General features: G+C 57.3%; 1 protein-coding gene across 2 annotated transcripts in view; it reads left to right on the top strand.

Annotated features, from left to right (window-relative positions):
- The window catches only part of Scly (selenocysteine lyase), a 23055-nt gene extending 7610 nt beyond the window's left edge, over window positions 1–15445 (top strand). The window contains exons 2-13 of one of the 2 annotated variants that reach the window (XM_010626146.3): window positions 1896–2008; window positions 4497–4597; window positions 7103–7283; window positions 8467–8594; window positions 8755–8919; window positions 9382–9488; window positions 12029–12065; window positions 12733–12816; window positions 12925–13027; window positions 13745–13820; window positions 14598–14789; window positions 15355–15434. In XM_010626146.3, coding sequence (XP_010624448.1) covers window positions 1896–2008; window positions 4497–4597; window positions 7103–7283; window positions 8467–8594; window positions 8755–8919; window positions 9382–9488; window positions 12029–12065; window positions 12733–12816; window positions 12925–13027; window positions 13745–13820; window positions 14598–14751 — 1249 coding nt within the window. In that variant the 3' untranslated portion in view covers window positions 14752–14789; window positions 15355–15434. Of the gene's footprint in view, window positions 1–1895; window positions 2009–4496; window positions 4598–7102; window positions 7284–8466; window positions 8595–8754; window positions 8920–9381; window positions 9489–12028; window positions 12066–12732; window positions 12817–12924; window positions 13028–13744; window positions 13821–14597 lie in introns of both variants that reach the window. The other variant, XM_010626145.3, reaches the window with a different exon arrangement.
- The last annotated feature ends 432 nt before the right edge of the window (window positions 15446–15877 follow it).

Raw genomic sequence — 15877 nt, forward strand, 5'->3', positions numbered from 1 at the left:
GGGGTCAGGGTCACTCCGGGGCTGGGGCTGTCCCTCGGGTCGGAGCTCTCACTCGGGGACGGGGTCACTCCGGGGTTGGGGCTGGCCCTCGGGTCGGGGTTCTCGGGGTCAGGGTCACTCCGGGCTGGGACTATCCCTCGGGTTGGGGGCTCCTGGCTAGCGTGGTCTCCGGAATCCTAACTCGGGGCCGCGGAGAGGTGACCCCCCCGGGAGTCCAGACCGCAGTGACTGGTTGGGGGCCGGGACAGCAGTGGAGCGGATGCCACAGGTCTTCATCCTGGGCGGCCCGAGGGTGGGTGTCGCGGAGGTTGGAGCAGGGCAGGGGTGTGAGCTGCTGGTCCCTGCTGCTTCCTGAGAGAAGGGTTGGGTGGGCAGGGGACAGGGGAGCCGCTGGGCCCCACCTGGGGAGAAGCCACCGGACTCCCTGGTGTCCTAGGGATGGGAGGGGTCTGGCAAGGGTTCTTGAGCCCTGCAGGGACGGAGGGTGCCTGACCCGAAGAGGTCCCAGTGCTGCTGGGGCCCTCTCCGGAGGGGGAGACGCGGAAGGGGCGGGGGTGCTGTGCCCACTCTTGTGTGAATCTGCTTCCTCCTACCCAGGCGAGTGTGCAAGGAGTGTTTTTCATCTTTCACACTCCTCTCTACCCTTGCCTGCAATGTGAGAGCTGTGTGTGTGGGCGTGTGTGTGTGTTTCTGTGTGTTTAAAATCCTGTCCCGGCACAGATTACTCCTTTACTTTGACTAGACACTCTGCTTCGGATGGACACACTTGAGCTTTCCCGTGAGGTACAGGTAGCACTTTCAGGCAGTACCGTCGTCCATAAGATTTCATTTGAGCTGCGGGCTGCGGGTTAGCTCGACCACTCACTCCACAGTGCTGGCAGGAGGCCCCCGGAGTCCTTGTGTGTTGTATGTAGGAGATAACAGATCCACGGCACCAAGAAGGTCCCGGGTGGGTACTGACAGGACACCACTGTGGTGCTGGGCACTCTCCAGAGCCTGTGGTACCAATACTGGGACTCTGCACAGCCTATAGCAGAGGTGCCACATGGAAACCAAGGCATATATTATGCTGGGTCCACGGCTTTTTAAAAGAATTTTATTAGTGCATATTTGCAGTGTTTAACTGTGATGTTCATCATGGGGAGTTGGCCCGTATACATAGCATGTCGTAGTTCTTTTCACGTCCCCTTCCCCTCCAGTCTCCAGCCACCAGCCAAAGCTAATGATCATACCTGTGTTTCGTGTGGGTGGGTTTACAAGTTGTCATTGACTTTAAAACCAAGTCAAATAATTACGAGAATCAGGCAGGGCTGCCTCTTGAATATAGCACTGCAGGTTTCTGGTCCTGGTTAAGGTTCACAGGAAACTCTTTAGTGACTGGGGCTCCCGGGCTCTGTGTTTTCTGTGGCGGATGCTTTTTCGGCTTAGGGATCCAGCCCTACTGCATGGCACTGGTGGCGGGGTAGAGCCCATGAAGCCAGCGCTCCAGGCTGTGCTGCTGCCGCTTTGTCAAGGGAGGCCCTGGACAGGAGCATGTGTCCTGGAGCTGGTGTTGCACCTCTGCAGGGCCAGGGGGAGGGGAGGGACGGAGAAGCCCCGGGCTGGAAGTTGGGCGCCTGCACCCTGGAGCCCAGAGGCCACCCAGGAATAAGGAAAGCTACTGGCAGAAACCCCGGAGCAGAGAAGTCCCAGAGGACGAGCTGCCAGTCCCCAGCACCCAGGAGGGTGGTCCAGGCCCACTGACCTTTAGCCCTGCCTAAGGGAGGGAGAGAGCCAAGCTTCTGGGGACAGAACTTGTGCTTGGTCCCGTGGGTGAGGGAGTCTGGGGGGGCATTGTGGTCCCCGTGGACATGGACGGGTCCACAGGCAGAGCCCCTGCTCCTTCCCTCCCGCAGGAGAGTGTACATGGACTACAATGCCACCACTCCGCTGGAGCCAGAGGTCATCCAGGCCATGACGGAGGCCATGCAGGAAGCCTGGGGAAACCCCAGCAGCCCTTACCCAGAAGGTAACCAGAAGGGCCTGGCCTTGGGGTGCCTTCTGTTAACCGCAGATCTTCAGCTGTGAGTTTGGGCCTTTTTCTTCTAAATAGACCAGATTTGTACATTGAGCCTGGCTGGTGACTTGATCTCCAACTTCTAGAGTTTAATCTTTAACCTGCTCCCACATCACCCTTGTCCTGGTCAAGCTGTGCCTCTTGGGTCCATCCCCGAGGAGACCTGGCCAGCGGCCTGCAAAGTCGGCCACACACCAGGCGCCAGGATCGCTCTCGGGCCTCGGCCTTTTAAAATGAAAGTTGGGCTTAAATTCCGTATTATATTGTAAGTTTTCTTATCTTTTGAGATAGTCTTAGAATGCAGACCTCTGAATTAGAGATTTGGGAGAATAAGTTTTCAGGTAAGCCGTGCTGTGGCCGCTTAATATTTCCAGAGAGCCGGGCCGTCCTTGGTCTCCAGTTGTGTCTGTGAGGGAGACTGGTGGAGCACAGCGGCTGTCCAGAGCTGGCTGCTGCGGGGCTGTGGGCCTGGCGCAGCTTCCAGGGTCTCCCACAGCGTGGTGCAGCAGCTCCAGGCCAGGCGCGGTCCCCTGTCCCCCCTGTGGCTCAGCCGAGGGCCACTACATTACCCTGAAGATCACAGAGAAGATCAAATGGTGTTGATTTTGTAGAAAATGTTGAGGCCCTGTGAGAGGATTTTCCATACCTGAGCTGCGTTTCACAGCCTTGCTTCCAACAGTGCAAAGTAAAGGCGGGCTGAACTCGGTACTGGCCAGTGCTGCTGATCACAGCGCCCTACACAGTCTCGGTTCACGTGGGAAAGGGGCGTCACCAGATGCACATGTGATTTTTGTCATTGTCCTTCCCAACCTTAAAGCGTGAGTCTGGGCAAGTATGGGAAGTATTAGAGACTGATAACCCAGAGTAGCAGTGGCCTACACAGCTTGCAGGGGTTTCTCACACAGTCAGGGCCCGTGAGGTGCTTCCCATTACCAAGGATGGGCTCCTCCTCTGACGCTTATGGTCAAGGGGGCTGCTCCAGCTCAGGCCATCACATCAGCAGTCCTGCCTGCGGGAGGGAGAGAGGTATGCCTGAGTCATAAAAGGACACATCTAGCAGTTGTGTGTGGCACTGTGTCCGGAGCTTGGTTGTAATGGAAGATGGGAATGCAGCCTGGATCCCAGGCAGCCTGGCTGGCTGGAGTGTGGGTCCTGCCGCTGGCCGGCTGTGAGGATGGCAGCAGTTCAGCACAGTGGGCCTTGATGCACTGCCCTGGCTGCTGCCCCGGGTCTGTGCCTGCTTCTGCCGATGCCTTGGCCCACGTGTGTCATGGGTCTGATCTGGGAACTTCTGCTTGCACACTGTCGGTGGAGGTGCACTTTCCAGTGCACAGTTAGGGCTGCTCCAAGGGGTCAGGGATTCAGCGTCCTGTGGCTGGTCCTGGAGGGAGGGGTTCGAGGCTTTTCTTACGGCAGTCAGAATGCCTGTGATCCTAGCACTTTGGGAGGCTGAGGCAAGAGGACCTCAAGTTCTAGCCCAGCCTGGACAATTTGGCAACTTAGTGAGACCCTGTTTCAAAGTCATATAAAAAGGGTTGGGGATGTAGCTTCGTGCGCAGGCCTTGCTTGGGTTCAATCCCAGTACCACAAAGCAGGGAGGGAAGGGGAGGAGAAAGTCCCAGTGTCTTCAGGGCTCAGGCCAGTTCAGAGCTGGCCCTGCCGCCCACTCTGTGGTCCCAGGAGGAGGCACCCACTGGGCAGGCCCAAGCAAGGCGCAGCACAACACAGGTCACTAATGCACACGGCACACCCCCCACCTCCACCTCGCCATCACTGTGGAGGCCTATGCAGAGCATTATGGGTGTGAGAATCACTTTGCCTATTTACTTTTACCTCATTTCTTAACTTTATATTTTACAGTGTCCTATAATATATTTTTTAGTAGTGTCTGCTCAAATTTATAATACAAATAAGATTGGGTAGTACCAGGCCTGGTGGTGCATGTGTATAATCCCAGCACTTGGGAGGCTGAGGCAAATTCGAGGCCAGCCTAGGCTACATAGCAGGCCTCTGTCTTAACCCAGACAAAACAAAAGATTAGATAATCAAGAAAGTTCTGGAGACCACTGGTCCATGGCCTGAGAATGGCCACTGGGGCCAACCCAGTGCCCGGAACCTGTGTGGCATGGCCTTCCTGCTGCCTTGCATGGTGCCCTCCACACCCAGGGCCAGCATGTGGCAGGAGGTCTGGAGCCCCAAGTGCCTGTGTGGGTTAAGTGCATCTTGCCTCCTCCCCCTCCTGGCAGATGGCTGCACTTCGCTTTCGTGCATCTGTCCTTCCCAGGGTCACAGGGTCCCTGTGTCTCCAGTGATCACTGTCACTGGCCGCTGTCTTGGGAGGTAGCGCATCTCCTCCTATCTCTCGTACCCTGGGCTGTGCTGCTGTCGCCCATGCCTGTGGTGCTGGAATGGAGTAATGGCTTCTGTTTTTGTCCTTAAGGTCAGAAGGCCAAGGGCGTCATTGCCGCGTCCCGGGAGGCTGTGGCGCTGATGCTGGGTGGGAGGCCGCAGGACATCGTCTTCACCTCCGGGGGCACCGAGGTAAGCGGCTCGGTGGGGTCAGGCACCCGCAAGAGTGGTGCTCACGGTGCTGTTTGCAAGCACGGCACAGCACCAGACTCCCCAGCTCACTTCCAGGAAAGGCAGCAGAGCAGGCATGTTCGGGGGTCTCGAGCAGCCAGCAGGGCCGGATAGCCCTTGGGGACAGCTGAGCGTGTGTGGGCCAGGCCAGCCCTGGCTCGGTCACAGCAGAGCCCCCTTGCTTTGATGTTGGGTGACAGATGAGGACACGGTGTGCAGCCAAAGGACTGCGATCCACAGATGGGTGCAGGCCGGGACTCACAGGAAGCCGCTGGGCTTCTGCTTCCCCACACACAGAGAAGGGCTGGACTGTGAAAATGACACTTTTAAACCTGGCAGGTGAGGCATCCCCATCCTCGTGAGGTGTCACAGTGGTGCATTCTAGGGACAGACAGTGCTTGCCGCAGGGAGGCGCAGTGCACCCTATAAGCCAGGTGGGCCTGGCAAAGGATGAGGAAAACACACGAGGCAGTGGCAGCAGAGCTGTGTTACATAAGCGACCAAGGGCAGCGGTCCAGAGCCTCAGGGGTGCCCCAGACACACACGCGTGCAGCACCAGACCTGGGTCACCCGGTGAGAGAGGTACCTCTGAGGGTGGGTTGGTGGCTGCTCGGTGAGGCAAGGCCCGAAGACTTCCTGGGCATATGAGCGACCCTGGAGGCCTTGCTCCTGATGGCCGAGCCCTGGCAGCGTGAGTGTCTCCCCTTCTGGGTGTCACAGGCCCTGAAATAGCGTGAGGGCTGGGCTCCAGTCACAGAGTCTGTCCCGGTAGCTGAGAGAGAGGCTGTGTGTGCTGCCCGGGGCTGGCATGTGGCCATGATGGCTGGGCTTCTTGTGCCCCACAGGAGGTGCTGTCCCTTCCCAGGCCACCAGCCCGGCGGGGACCTGCTGGTGTGGGGTGGGCCAGTGCTAGGGAGCAGCGTGGTGCCTGGGAAGATGAGTGGGACAGAGCCACTGGGTGAGCTGCCACTGCCGGGTGTCTGGGGAACAGCGGCTCCTGCCCGTGGGCCTGGGTCCTATGCATCTGCACCGCCACTGCGGGTGGGGAGCGCGCCCTGCAGCAGGACCGTGGAGGCCACCATCACTGGGGCCAGCCTCCCCAGTCCTTAAGGCTCGGCTTTTCCAGACCCAGAGTCACCTTGTGGGAGTTAATGTTTTCTTTATCTTTTTTTTTTCAGGGAGGAGGTTGTGCTTTGTTCTGTTTGGTTTTTTGAGGCAGGGTTTTACTCTAATTCATGCTGGCCTTCAACCATCCCATACTGGTCTCAAACTCAGCAATCCTCCTGCCTCAGCCTCCCAAGTGCTGGGATTATAGGCGTGTGCCCTGTTACGTTTTTTAAACAGGATTTCGACATGAGGCCCAGGCTAGCCTAGGACTCCTGGCGACCCTCTAGCCTCAACCTCTGGAGTCCTGGCATTACAGGCATGTGCCACCCCTCTTGGTTCTGGAGTTTGTGTTTCCTGCCAGGCATGGTTGGCCTTTGAAGGGACCCCTCACTTGTGTAAGACACACATCTGAGTCCCCAGCACCAGCCACCTCCTCCCCTTACAGACCCAGTCCCAGCTCCTTTGCTGGTGCCCCAGAGGGACCTGGTACTGAGGGGCATCTGCAGGCCCCGCCCTACAGTTTCCGGTCCTTGAAGAGATTGACTCTAACTTTGAGGAAAATTTATATGAAGCTCAAACCAAGACCAAACACTGCAGTTTAGGGAGGGACGTAAAATCATAAAGAAAGCAAGGAAATGATCCGTTCCCTTTGGAAATCTGCAGGCTGAACACTGTGGGTGGAGTGGGAAGGTAGGGTGCAGGCAGGCCTGGCCAGAGTCTGCCTGAGGACTGGAAATGCCCCTCTGTCCCTCACCCCCCTTCTGCTGTGTTTAGCCTAAGGGAAGTGGGTGATGGTTAAGTTCCTTGGCCAGCAGTCACTGCCTCCTCCTCTTCTTCCTCCTCCTCCTCCTCCTCACCCTCTTGGAGACCAGATGGCCTACAGGTTAAAAGCCAGTGAGCAGGAGGTGTTTCCCTTTTCACCTTCTCATGGTGTTGTTTTGCAAATGTGTCTGCAGTCCCTCTGCATACAAACCAAGGCTTTTGCGGGACAGGTTTGTGCCTTTTCATCATGAATATGCAGTCTACCTTGGCACCAGCGGCTTCCAAACTCGCCACACCAGGGGCTTGCCGTGTCCTGGTGCAGATGCTGCCCTGGAATGGGCTGTGTGGTGCTCCAGGGCGAGGGGGAGCCTGTGGGCCTGTTAGGACCTCGTGGCTGTTCAGGAGACCATTCCCATGGCCCTCCTCATGCCGGGTACTGGCCGAGCTCCAGGACCAGTTAGCCATGAAGGCCCAGGCTCCAAGCTCGGAGCGCCGACCGTGAGCTCCACGCAGTTAGTCTTTCCTCTGAGTGTGAGACACAGACACGGGGCAGGGCACAGGGACTGTCGCCCTAGGCGCTCTCTGCTCTCTCCATAGTCCAATAACCTAGTGATCCACTCGGCGGTGAAGCACTTCCAGAACACCCAGGCTCCCGAGGGCAGCGTCGGGGAGCAGCAGAGCCCCAGGGAGGTGGCCAGGCCCCACATAGTCACCTGTACTGTGGAGCACGACTCCATCCGCCTGCCCCTCGAGCACCTAGTGGAGGAGCAGGTGGCCGGTGAGTGAATTGGGGATGCGGGGCCAGCATCCCTTCCACAGGTAGACTGGAGTCTCTTGTGTGAAGGGGCCACGACTGTTTGCCCATTTGGCGGTGGGTGGACAGCAAATGTGTATAAAGGTTGCCCAAGCTGGCCCTAACCCACTAGGCTTGAGCCATCCTCTTACTTCAGCCTCCTGAAGGGCCAGGACTGCACATGTACACCCCCAAGCCTGGCTGCATTTAGTTCCTGTGTAGATGTTGTTCTTCCTTCAGGAGCTGTACCCGTGAGCACACGTGCTGGGTCTCAAGGCGATGGTGTGGTTAACCGTGGCCTTTACCTCCCACAGGAGCAGCATGACTTTACCTTTCCGTTAGCAGTGTGTGAGGGTCCAGTCTCCCCACATCCTCCCCATTGTTTGCTGCCTACCGTACTCCAGTTGTCTTGGTGTGCAAAGTGTTTTATATCCTGGCTTTGATTGGCAGTTGCCCGTGCCTCATACGTGGACCTCCTGTTCCCTCCTGTGTGATCTTGGAAGAGATGACCATTCAGATCCTTGTTTATGTTTTGGATTGTTTGACTTTGATTTGAGCTTTAAGAATTTTTCTATATATGCTTGACACAAGTCTATTGTCAGATGCATGATTTGCAAACATCTTTTTCCCCTGATCTCAGGGCTCTCTTTGTTGATGGCATCCTTTGAAGAACAGGTTTCTAATTTTGATAATTGTTTGTTCTTGCTCCTTATATCATATCCAGCAAGGCTTTGCTCTACCCAAGGTAGTGAAGATTTATTCCTGTGTTTTCCTCTAAGAGTTTGTTTAGTTTGCTCTCTTCCAGTTAGATCTCTGGTGCATTTTGAGTTAATTTTGCATGTGTTGTGAGGTAGACGTCCTTCACCCACATCTCCACTTCTTTGAGAGCCCTGTAGGCCTGAGCTTCTCCACAGTGGACAGTGGCTCATGCTCTTTATCTTTTTCTAAATATTGAAAATAAAACTTTGTAATCCCAGAACTTGGACGGCTGAGGCAGGAGGATCGCTGTGAGTTCGAGACCAGCCTGGGCTACACAGTGAGATACTGTCTCAAAAAAACAAAAAAAAAGAAAAAAGAAAAAGAAAGAAAGCTTTTATGATTATGGAAATTACATCACCACTAAGTTAATTTGTGTGGTTGGTGTTGATCTGTGTGTTTTGTACCTCAGAGGTCACCTTCGTCCCCGTGTCCAAAGTGAGCGGGCAGGCAGAGGCAGAGGACATCATGGCCGCGGTCCGCCCAACCACATGCCTCGTGACCATCATGCTGGCCAACAACGAGACCGGCGTCGTCATGGTGAGCCAGCCTGCTCCTCTCTGCAAAAGCTGTGGCAGACCTGGGCCGTGCCTTTCCTCCTCAGTTTTGCAGCTTTTTGTGTGTCCTCATGAACTCGCTTCTTCCATTCAGTCTTCATCCGTCAAAGCCACACCCTGGCTCTTTATCTCCCCCACTTTAGCCTGTCTCTGAAATCAGCCAGCGTGTGAAAACCCTGAACCAGAAGCGGGCGGCTTCTGGTCTGCCCCGCGTGCTCGTGCACACAGATGCTGCGCAGATGGTGGGGAAAAGGCACGTGGACGTGGAGGACCTGGGCGTGGACTTCCTGACAATCGTGGGCCACAAGGTGGGTCTGCAGGGGCCGAAGGGTGTCCTGTCCATCCCGTAAGCCTGACCGTCTGCTGTGAGCAAGGCTTTGGCATTTTTGAGACAGTCTCACCATGTAGCCCAGCCTGGCTTTGAACCCCCAGCAGCCCTCCTGCCTCAGCCTCCAGAGTGCTGGGACTGCAGGTGTGCATCATCATGCATGGCCTGTGCTATTTTGAAGCATGATCCTCAGCCAGTGTCCAAAAGGACTGAAAAGTTATGCATCGTATCTGTTGGAGACGTGGACTCACACAGGAAGCAGCCTGGCCTGTCTCTAGTCTCTCCACAGACTGTTGCCCACTGCAGAGCTATCACTAGTGTCCAGCTCTTGCCTGGCCTCAGCTGGGGCTCTGCCTTGTACCCAAGGCTGCTGGGACCTTGGCTGGAGAAAGCCAAGGAGCCACAGGATCTGAGGCTGTGCTTTGCTGACATTTCCTTCCAGTTCTATGGCCCCAGGATTGGTGCGCTGTACGTACGAGGCCTCGGCAAGCTGACGCCCCTGTACCCCATGCTGTTTGGAGGTGGACAGGAGCGGAATTTCAGGCCAGGGTAGGTAGGAGGCCGACAGTCCCTGAGCTGCTGGCCGTACCACTCGCCTGGGGAGCAGGGACTGCTGCTTTGTGGTCATGGTGGCACTGAGTGGCACCATGCACACCATGGTCGAGCCAGAGCCGGTGCTGCTATGGGTTCCGCCCTTAGGCTCCCAGGTCTGCAGTCCCAGTGACGTGAGCACCTGCCAAGGAGAGCCCTCCCAGCCTAACTGCTCAGGCATCCGGTACCTTGTGTCATTGCAGCGCCTGTGGGCCATGGTGGCCGGGATGTGCAGTTGTGCCCTTCACCGGGGCTCAGCAGGCCACAGCGCACTCAGCCCTTTCTGAGCGCTCCTGTGCCCCATTACGTACAGTGACAACTGAGGCAAGAGTTAGCTGGTTGAATTCAGTGATATATTAAAAAATGTGGACCGAGACCAAGTGGAGTTTATCTCAGGGATGAAAGGCTGGTTCAGTATTCAACCAGTGTAACTCACCACATTTGTTACTCAGCTTTCCACCGTGGGACAGGATCCCTGTGAGAAACAGTTTGGAGGAGAAAAGGCTGATTTGGGCTGGGGGTCTGTTGGGGTCAGTCCCTGGCCAGCTGGCTCCAGGGCAGGGCAGCAGGGAAGAAGGGCCTGGCAGAGGAGAGCTGCTAACTCGGGGTGCCCAGGGAACAGTCACACTCTTCTGGGGCACACCCCAGGTCTAAGAGCCCGTGCAGCTGCGAGCGCATCTATGACCGGGTGTCCATTGCTGAGGTTACTGTCCTTGTGATCCAGTCATCCTTACCTGACCTCTGGACACACGAGCCCTTGGGTGAACACTTTTTATCTAAACCTCAACACCACATGTAATAGATTGAATGTATAAAGAAAACTAACAGGTCACATTATTTGATGTGGAAGAAATCCATTCATGTTAAAAACCCTCAGAATAATAGGGTTAGAGGGGAATTTCCCAGCTGGAAGAGAGCACCTACGAAAAGCTTACAGCACGCACTGTGCCTTGTGTGAGGGCCCAAGGGTCTACCCTGTGGCCAGGACAGTGCAGCGGTGTCTGCTGTTGCCACATATGATCAGCATCGTGGTGGATGCCAGAGGTGCCCTCAGAACTGCAGGGCACAGGGCTAAGTAAATGCAAACAGGTCAGAAAGGAAGAGGGAGGGCCAGAGGGGCCGCTCTAGCATGTACAAGCCCCTCAGGTCAAGCCCATGCCACAAAAGAGGTAAAACTACCCCCACCAGATCACGAGAGCCCATGATGAGGGAGAAAACCCCAAAGAAAACACTAGGGAATGTCTAGAGCTAGTAAGTGAACACAGCAAGGTCATGGAACACGGGATAAATGTTTTAAAATCTTGTGGCCTTATATACTGGTAATGAACAGATGGACAATAGAATAAAAACCATGTGCAATAAAACAACACATAGGACTTCTACACTGTAAACTGCACGGTGTAGATGGAAAACCCAAGATGTAAGTAAATGACAGAGCACGTTCACAGACCAGAAGATTCAACATAGTAGAGATGTCCTCACTCCGAATTGCTGCGCACACCCACCATGGTTTCCACCAAAACTCCAGCAGCAGTGGGACTCAGACTTCGAGCACTGTGCCCAAGTGTTTTCCAAGGGGGCTGATGTTCCATGGGCAGAGAACCCTTAACGAAGGTGCTGGACCAAATAGATGTCAGAGGTCAGAGCAAACCTTGGCAGAAGTCTCACACTGATAAAACACCAGCTCAAAATAGGTTGTGAAACCAAGTGTAAAGCATAAAATATAAAACTTATGGGAAAAACCCCACAGAGGACCATCAGGACCTATGGCCAGGCAGAGATCTTGGACTTGACGTGAGAAGTCCCTGTGGTGTAAAATGTGGGTAAGTTGGGCTTCATTGAAATGCAGGACTTGTTTTGTGAAAGACCTTGCTAAGGACAAAGGGCACGCTAAGTACTAGAAAGAGTTGTTTTCAAATGGCACACCTGGCACAGGACTGCTGCCCAGGGTACACAGAGGACTCTGGACAGGCGTCTGAAGGCGGGCAAAGGCATTGGATGTCTCACTGAAGAAGGGAGCGGGCAGGTGCGCGAGCAGCTGTTCCCAGGGTCCCATCCTGTCCCAGGGGGGTTAGTTGGGAGATGCAGGTCAGCCCACAGGGAGCAACTAGTGACGGGACCTGGGCTGGGAGGACGCTGGGAGGTCACCTTCAACTGGCCCGGAGCAGCAGAGGTCCAGAGAGCGGTTCCACCAGGACATGAATGACAGAGTGTAGCATCCGTGTTGTTCCTCTCTGCAGACTGAAGGCTTTGGGCCTCGGTTCAGTGGATGTGAGTATTGGAGCACTGTGCTGCTCCCTGCTGTGGCCTGGGCCCAGAGGGTCCCAACTGCCCCCATCTGCACCAGTGTGTGTGGGCACCTGGGGACCATCACGGGCTGGGCACGGCTGCCAGGAGCACCTATGTGGCGCCCTTCTGGGAAGGATGCATGGCTTCCTCACTACTTGACCACAGGCTCCCTTCTGGACATCTGTCCAGATAACCCCTGTCTCCTGCAGGACAGAGAACACCCCAATGATCGCTGGTCTCGGGAAGGTAAGCCAGCAGCTCCCCGCAACCGGAGCTGGCAGACCAGGCTGTGGGAGGGCATGTTCAGGACCCCAGGCAGGCTCATGGGAAAGCCTTGACTTGCCTTCATGGCCTGGGGACCAACTGGAGATAAGTAGGGTGGGTGAGCCTGCTTGCACTTAAAGGGAAAGGGTCAGCTGGCTGTGGTGCCTGTGACACCAGCACTCTGGGAGGCCGAGGCAGGAGGACTCCCAGCCTGAGCACCTGAGTGTCTTGGCGGGACCCTGTCTCAAAGTTAGAAGGGCTGGGTTTGCAGCTCAGAGGCCCTGGATTCTGTCCCCTGTACTGCAAAAAGGAGAGAGAAGAAAAGTTTCTCTGTCCTAGTCTGATGGCAGTGGTATGCTCACCTCAGACCCACCATCAAGCCTAAGCCTGTCCCTGAGCCACCCGCTCAGTCCCTAGGGCCTGGCATGGAGGCCACCATGACCAAGTTCAGCCTCTGCAAGTCCCCAGGCCCTCCTGTTCTCCAGTGGGGCTTGTGCAGAGGGGACAGTGGCCAGAAGTGGGTGTGGAGATTCTGCGGGGGCCATGGCAGGGTGAGCTGCCCTAGCATGTGCCACCCAGGCCCCACACAGCTGCTGCTGCCTTGCTGCACGGGACTGAGCAGGCCCCCACATCCTGTGTCTGTCCCTAGGCTGCTGAGCTGGTGACCAAGAACTGTGAGGCCTATGAGGCTCACATGCGGGACGTCCGGGATTACCTGGAGGAGAGGCTGGAGGTGAGCAGGGTTACAGCAGGTGGAGGACGTGAGTCCAGGCCCCGAAGGACATTGCCATGAAGGCAGGCTCTCAGGAGGGCTCACTGGTGCCTCCTCTCGGCTTCCCAGGCTGAATTTGGCAGGAAGAGGGTCCACCTGAACAGCTGCTTCCCCGGGGCTGAGCGCCTTCCCAACACCTGCAACTTTTCCATCCGGGGACCTCGGCTCCAAGGTGACCACGTGGCTCCATCCCCTCCCGTGAGGGCTTGGGCTTCAGCCTTGCCAGCTGGGTTGTGGGTCCCTGTGGCTGGCCACTGACCTCGCAGTCCATGAATGCCTTAGGGCCAGGCCTCAGCTGTGGGGGAAGAAACAGAGCCACCCTGCAGCACATCCAGAAACAGTAGCACATCCAGCCCGGCTACAATCTTGGGATGTTTGTGAGGGGACGGAGAGGCAGTTGGGCTGGACAGCTGGCTCACAGTGAGGGAAGGGGTACGGGACAGCGGTTGGAGCCCTCCCCCTGCAGGCCTGGCCTACCTGGGCGCCCTGAGTTGGGGACGTGGTTCCCAGGGTCACACAGGCCCCAGCATCCTGCGGGAACTGGGGTAGCCCAGGAACAGGGCTCTGTGTCCTCGGAAAGGAAGCAGAGGTTCAGCCCCACGTGGAAAGCAGCATCCCAGCCCTACTACTGCTCTGTTGACCGTAGGCCTCCAGCCCCGCAGGGGCAGCAGAGGCACAGGGGTCTGTGCTCTCCAGCCTGGAGCTCAGCGTCTCTGAGCTTGATGACCTTCAGAAGTGTCAGTTCAGTTTGAGGCCAGGCTGACAGGCAGGTGGTGTGTGCTGGCTGCAGTGGGAGAGAGGGCCCTCTCCCCTGGATACTGCCGGGTGCTCCCTCCGTCCCTGGGCCAGGGCCGAGGTGCTGGGTCTCAGGGCCACGCTGTCTGTGCAGGTTACCTGGTGCTCGCACAGTGCCAGACACTGCTGGCCAGTGTGGGGGCTTCGTGCCACTCGGACCACGGGGACCGGTGAGTGCATCTGGCCAATCCAGGGCTCAGGCAGAGTGGGTGCCCACGGGTGTCGTGGAGCTGAGCACAGGCCTGTGATGTGCTCTGGGTGGGACTGTGCAGCGGGAGTGGAGGGGCCGAGGCCAGCTGAGTGCAGGGAAAGGGCACAGGTAGCCTGAGGGACGATCTGTGAGGAGCTCTGGAGTGGTCATCATTGGCCACAGAGATGGACAGGGAAGGGGATGTGGATCCCCCACTCCTTCTGGTGTCCCCATGCCCTGGGCACAGGAATGGAGGCACCCTGGGGAGGCCAGTGAAAGGATGGAGAAGCCACAGGGCACTCTGGGCCCTCAAGGGCCTGGTTGGGGTGCAGGGGAGGGCAGGTGAGTATGGGGGGCCCTGCCCTTGCTGGAAGTGCACACCTGGGCACAGTCCCCTGGTGGCCCCAGCCTGGAGCCCTGACCCTGACTCCCTCGTGGGCCCTGGCTGGCAGGGCTGGGCTGTGCCTGCAGCATGGAGGCAAAGTGCTCTGTGCCCTGTGTCACTGAGGGGCCCCATGGCCTCTGACCCTGAAGGGTGGGCTTCTGTGGGGCAGCTCCGAGGCCACGTGGGGAGACACAGGCTTTAATGGGGCCTGACTGTGCACTGAGGGGCCCCATGGCCTCTGACCCTGAAGGGTGTGCTTCTGTGGGGCAGCTCCGAGGCCACGTGGGGAGACACAGGCTTTAATGGGGCCTGACTGTGGGCAGGAGGGGGCACCGAGCTGTGCTTCTGTTGCCAACACTGTCCCCATGCCAGGCCGTCCCCGGTGCTGCTCAGCTGTGGCGTCCCCTTCGATGTGGCCAGGAACGCACTCCGGCTCAGTGTGGGCCGCAGCACCACCAGGGCTGACGTGGACCTCGCTGTGCAGGACCTGAAGCAGGCTGTGGCCCAGCTCGAGGGGCAGGCCTAGGTGTCTACCGCCCTCTAGGACGCCTCAGGGAGCATTGGGCAAGTGCCTTCCTCCCACCTGCCTGGCACAAGCTCCACTGCCCAACCTGGGGCACCGGCACCACATGGGCCGTTCTCACCACACCGTGGGGCCACATGCCCATCCTGCAGGATGGGTGGGCCTGTCCAAGTGTCCCCCTCTGGAAGGTGGTGTTTTACCCCAAAGATAAAATCCACATACCCATCTCAGAGAGCTAGTATCACAAAAATAGGAAACAGCTGGATGCTGTGGTGGGGTGGAATCCCAGCTACCGTGGAGGCTGAGGCAGGAGGATGGCAAGTTTGAGGCCAGCCCAGCCTACCAGGTGAGACCCTGCTTTAGTAGACGTCAAGGTACAGCCTGGGGTAGAACACCTGCCTGCTGTGTGCCCAGGGCTGAAAACAGGAAGCTTTTTGTTGCTTGGATCTGCACACATTGGCAAGGGGTTCCTGGGCCCTGAGCCCTTTCCCGACTGGGGCCCCTTCAGCCTTGCCATTCACTCCACTGTGCTGACCTGGAGTGGGTGTCAGACCATCCCCAACTCTTGTCACCTTTTTATTCACACTCTGAATCACTTCCATGTAGCACGGTGCTATGTCAAAGGCTGGCCCCACACAGAAAGGCACCGGAGTTCTGAACACGTGGTTTTGAGGAGTACAGAGCTGCAGGGGAAGCCAGGAAGCAGCCGAGTGAGCTAATAAAATATTTCAGTGCTTGCATGGATGCCCTGTGCTCTTTGGCAGACCTGGGGAGGGGCATTGGATTCCCTTGGGCCTTCTGTTGCTGGAGGGTGGGCTGGGGCAGCCAAGAGGACCCCACGACATGCCCTGATGGGAGGGTGGAGCCCCTTGGGCAGCGCCAGGAGGGCTGGGGGAGTTGGAACCACGCTGCTGTGTCTGTAAGTAGAGACCCCTCTCCTGGCACGGACCAGAACCCTGGTGGCAGTTTCCTCCCAAGGCGAGGTACTGGCGGGAGATGGGAGATGAAGACTGTAAGGGGGTGACCTGCCCCCACCTCCTCCCTGGCCTGCTGGCCCTGTCTCTCAGACCCCCACATGCTCTGCACTCTCAGTGTCTGGCCTCTGGTGCTGCAGGAGCAGCTGGGGGGG

The sequence above is a fragment of the Fukomys damarensis genome, unplaced genomic scaffold, assembly GCF_012274545.1.
Source record: "Fukomys damarensis isolate Sample0158 unplaced genomic scaffold, DMR_v1.0_HiC HiC_scaffold_16, whole genome shotgun sequence".
NCBI lineage: Eukaryota > Metazoa > Chordata > Mammalia > Rodentia > Bathyergidae > Fukomys > Fukomys damarensis.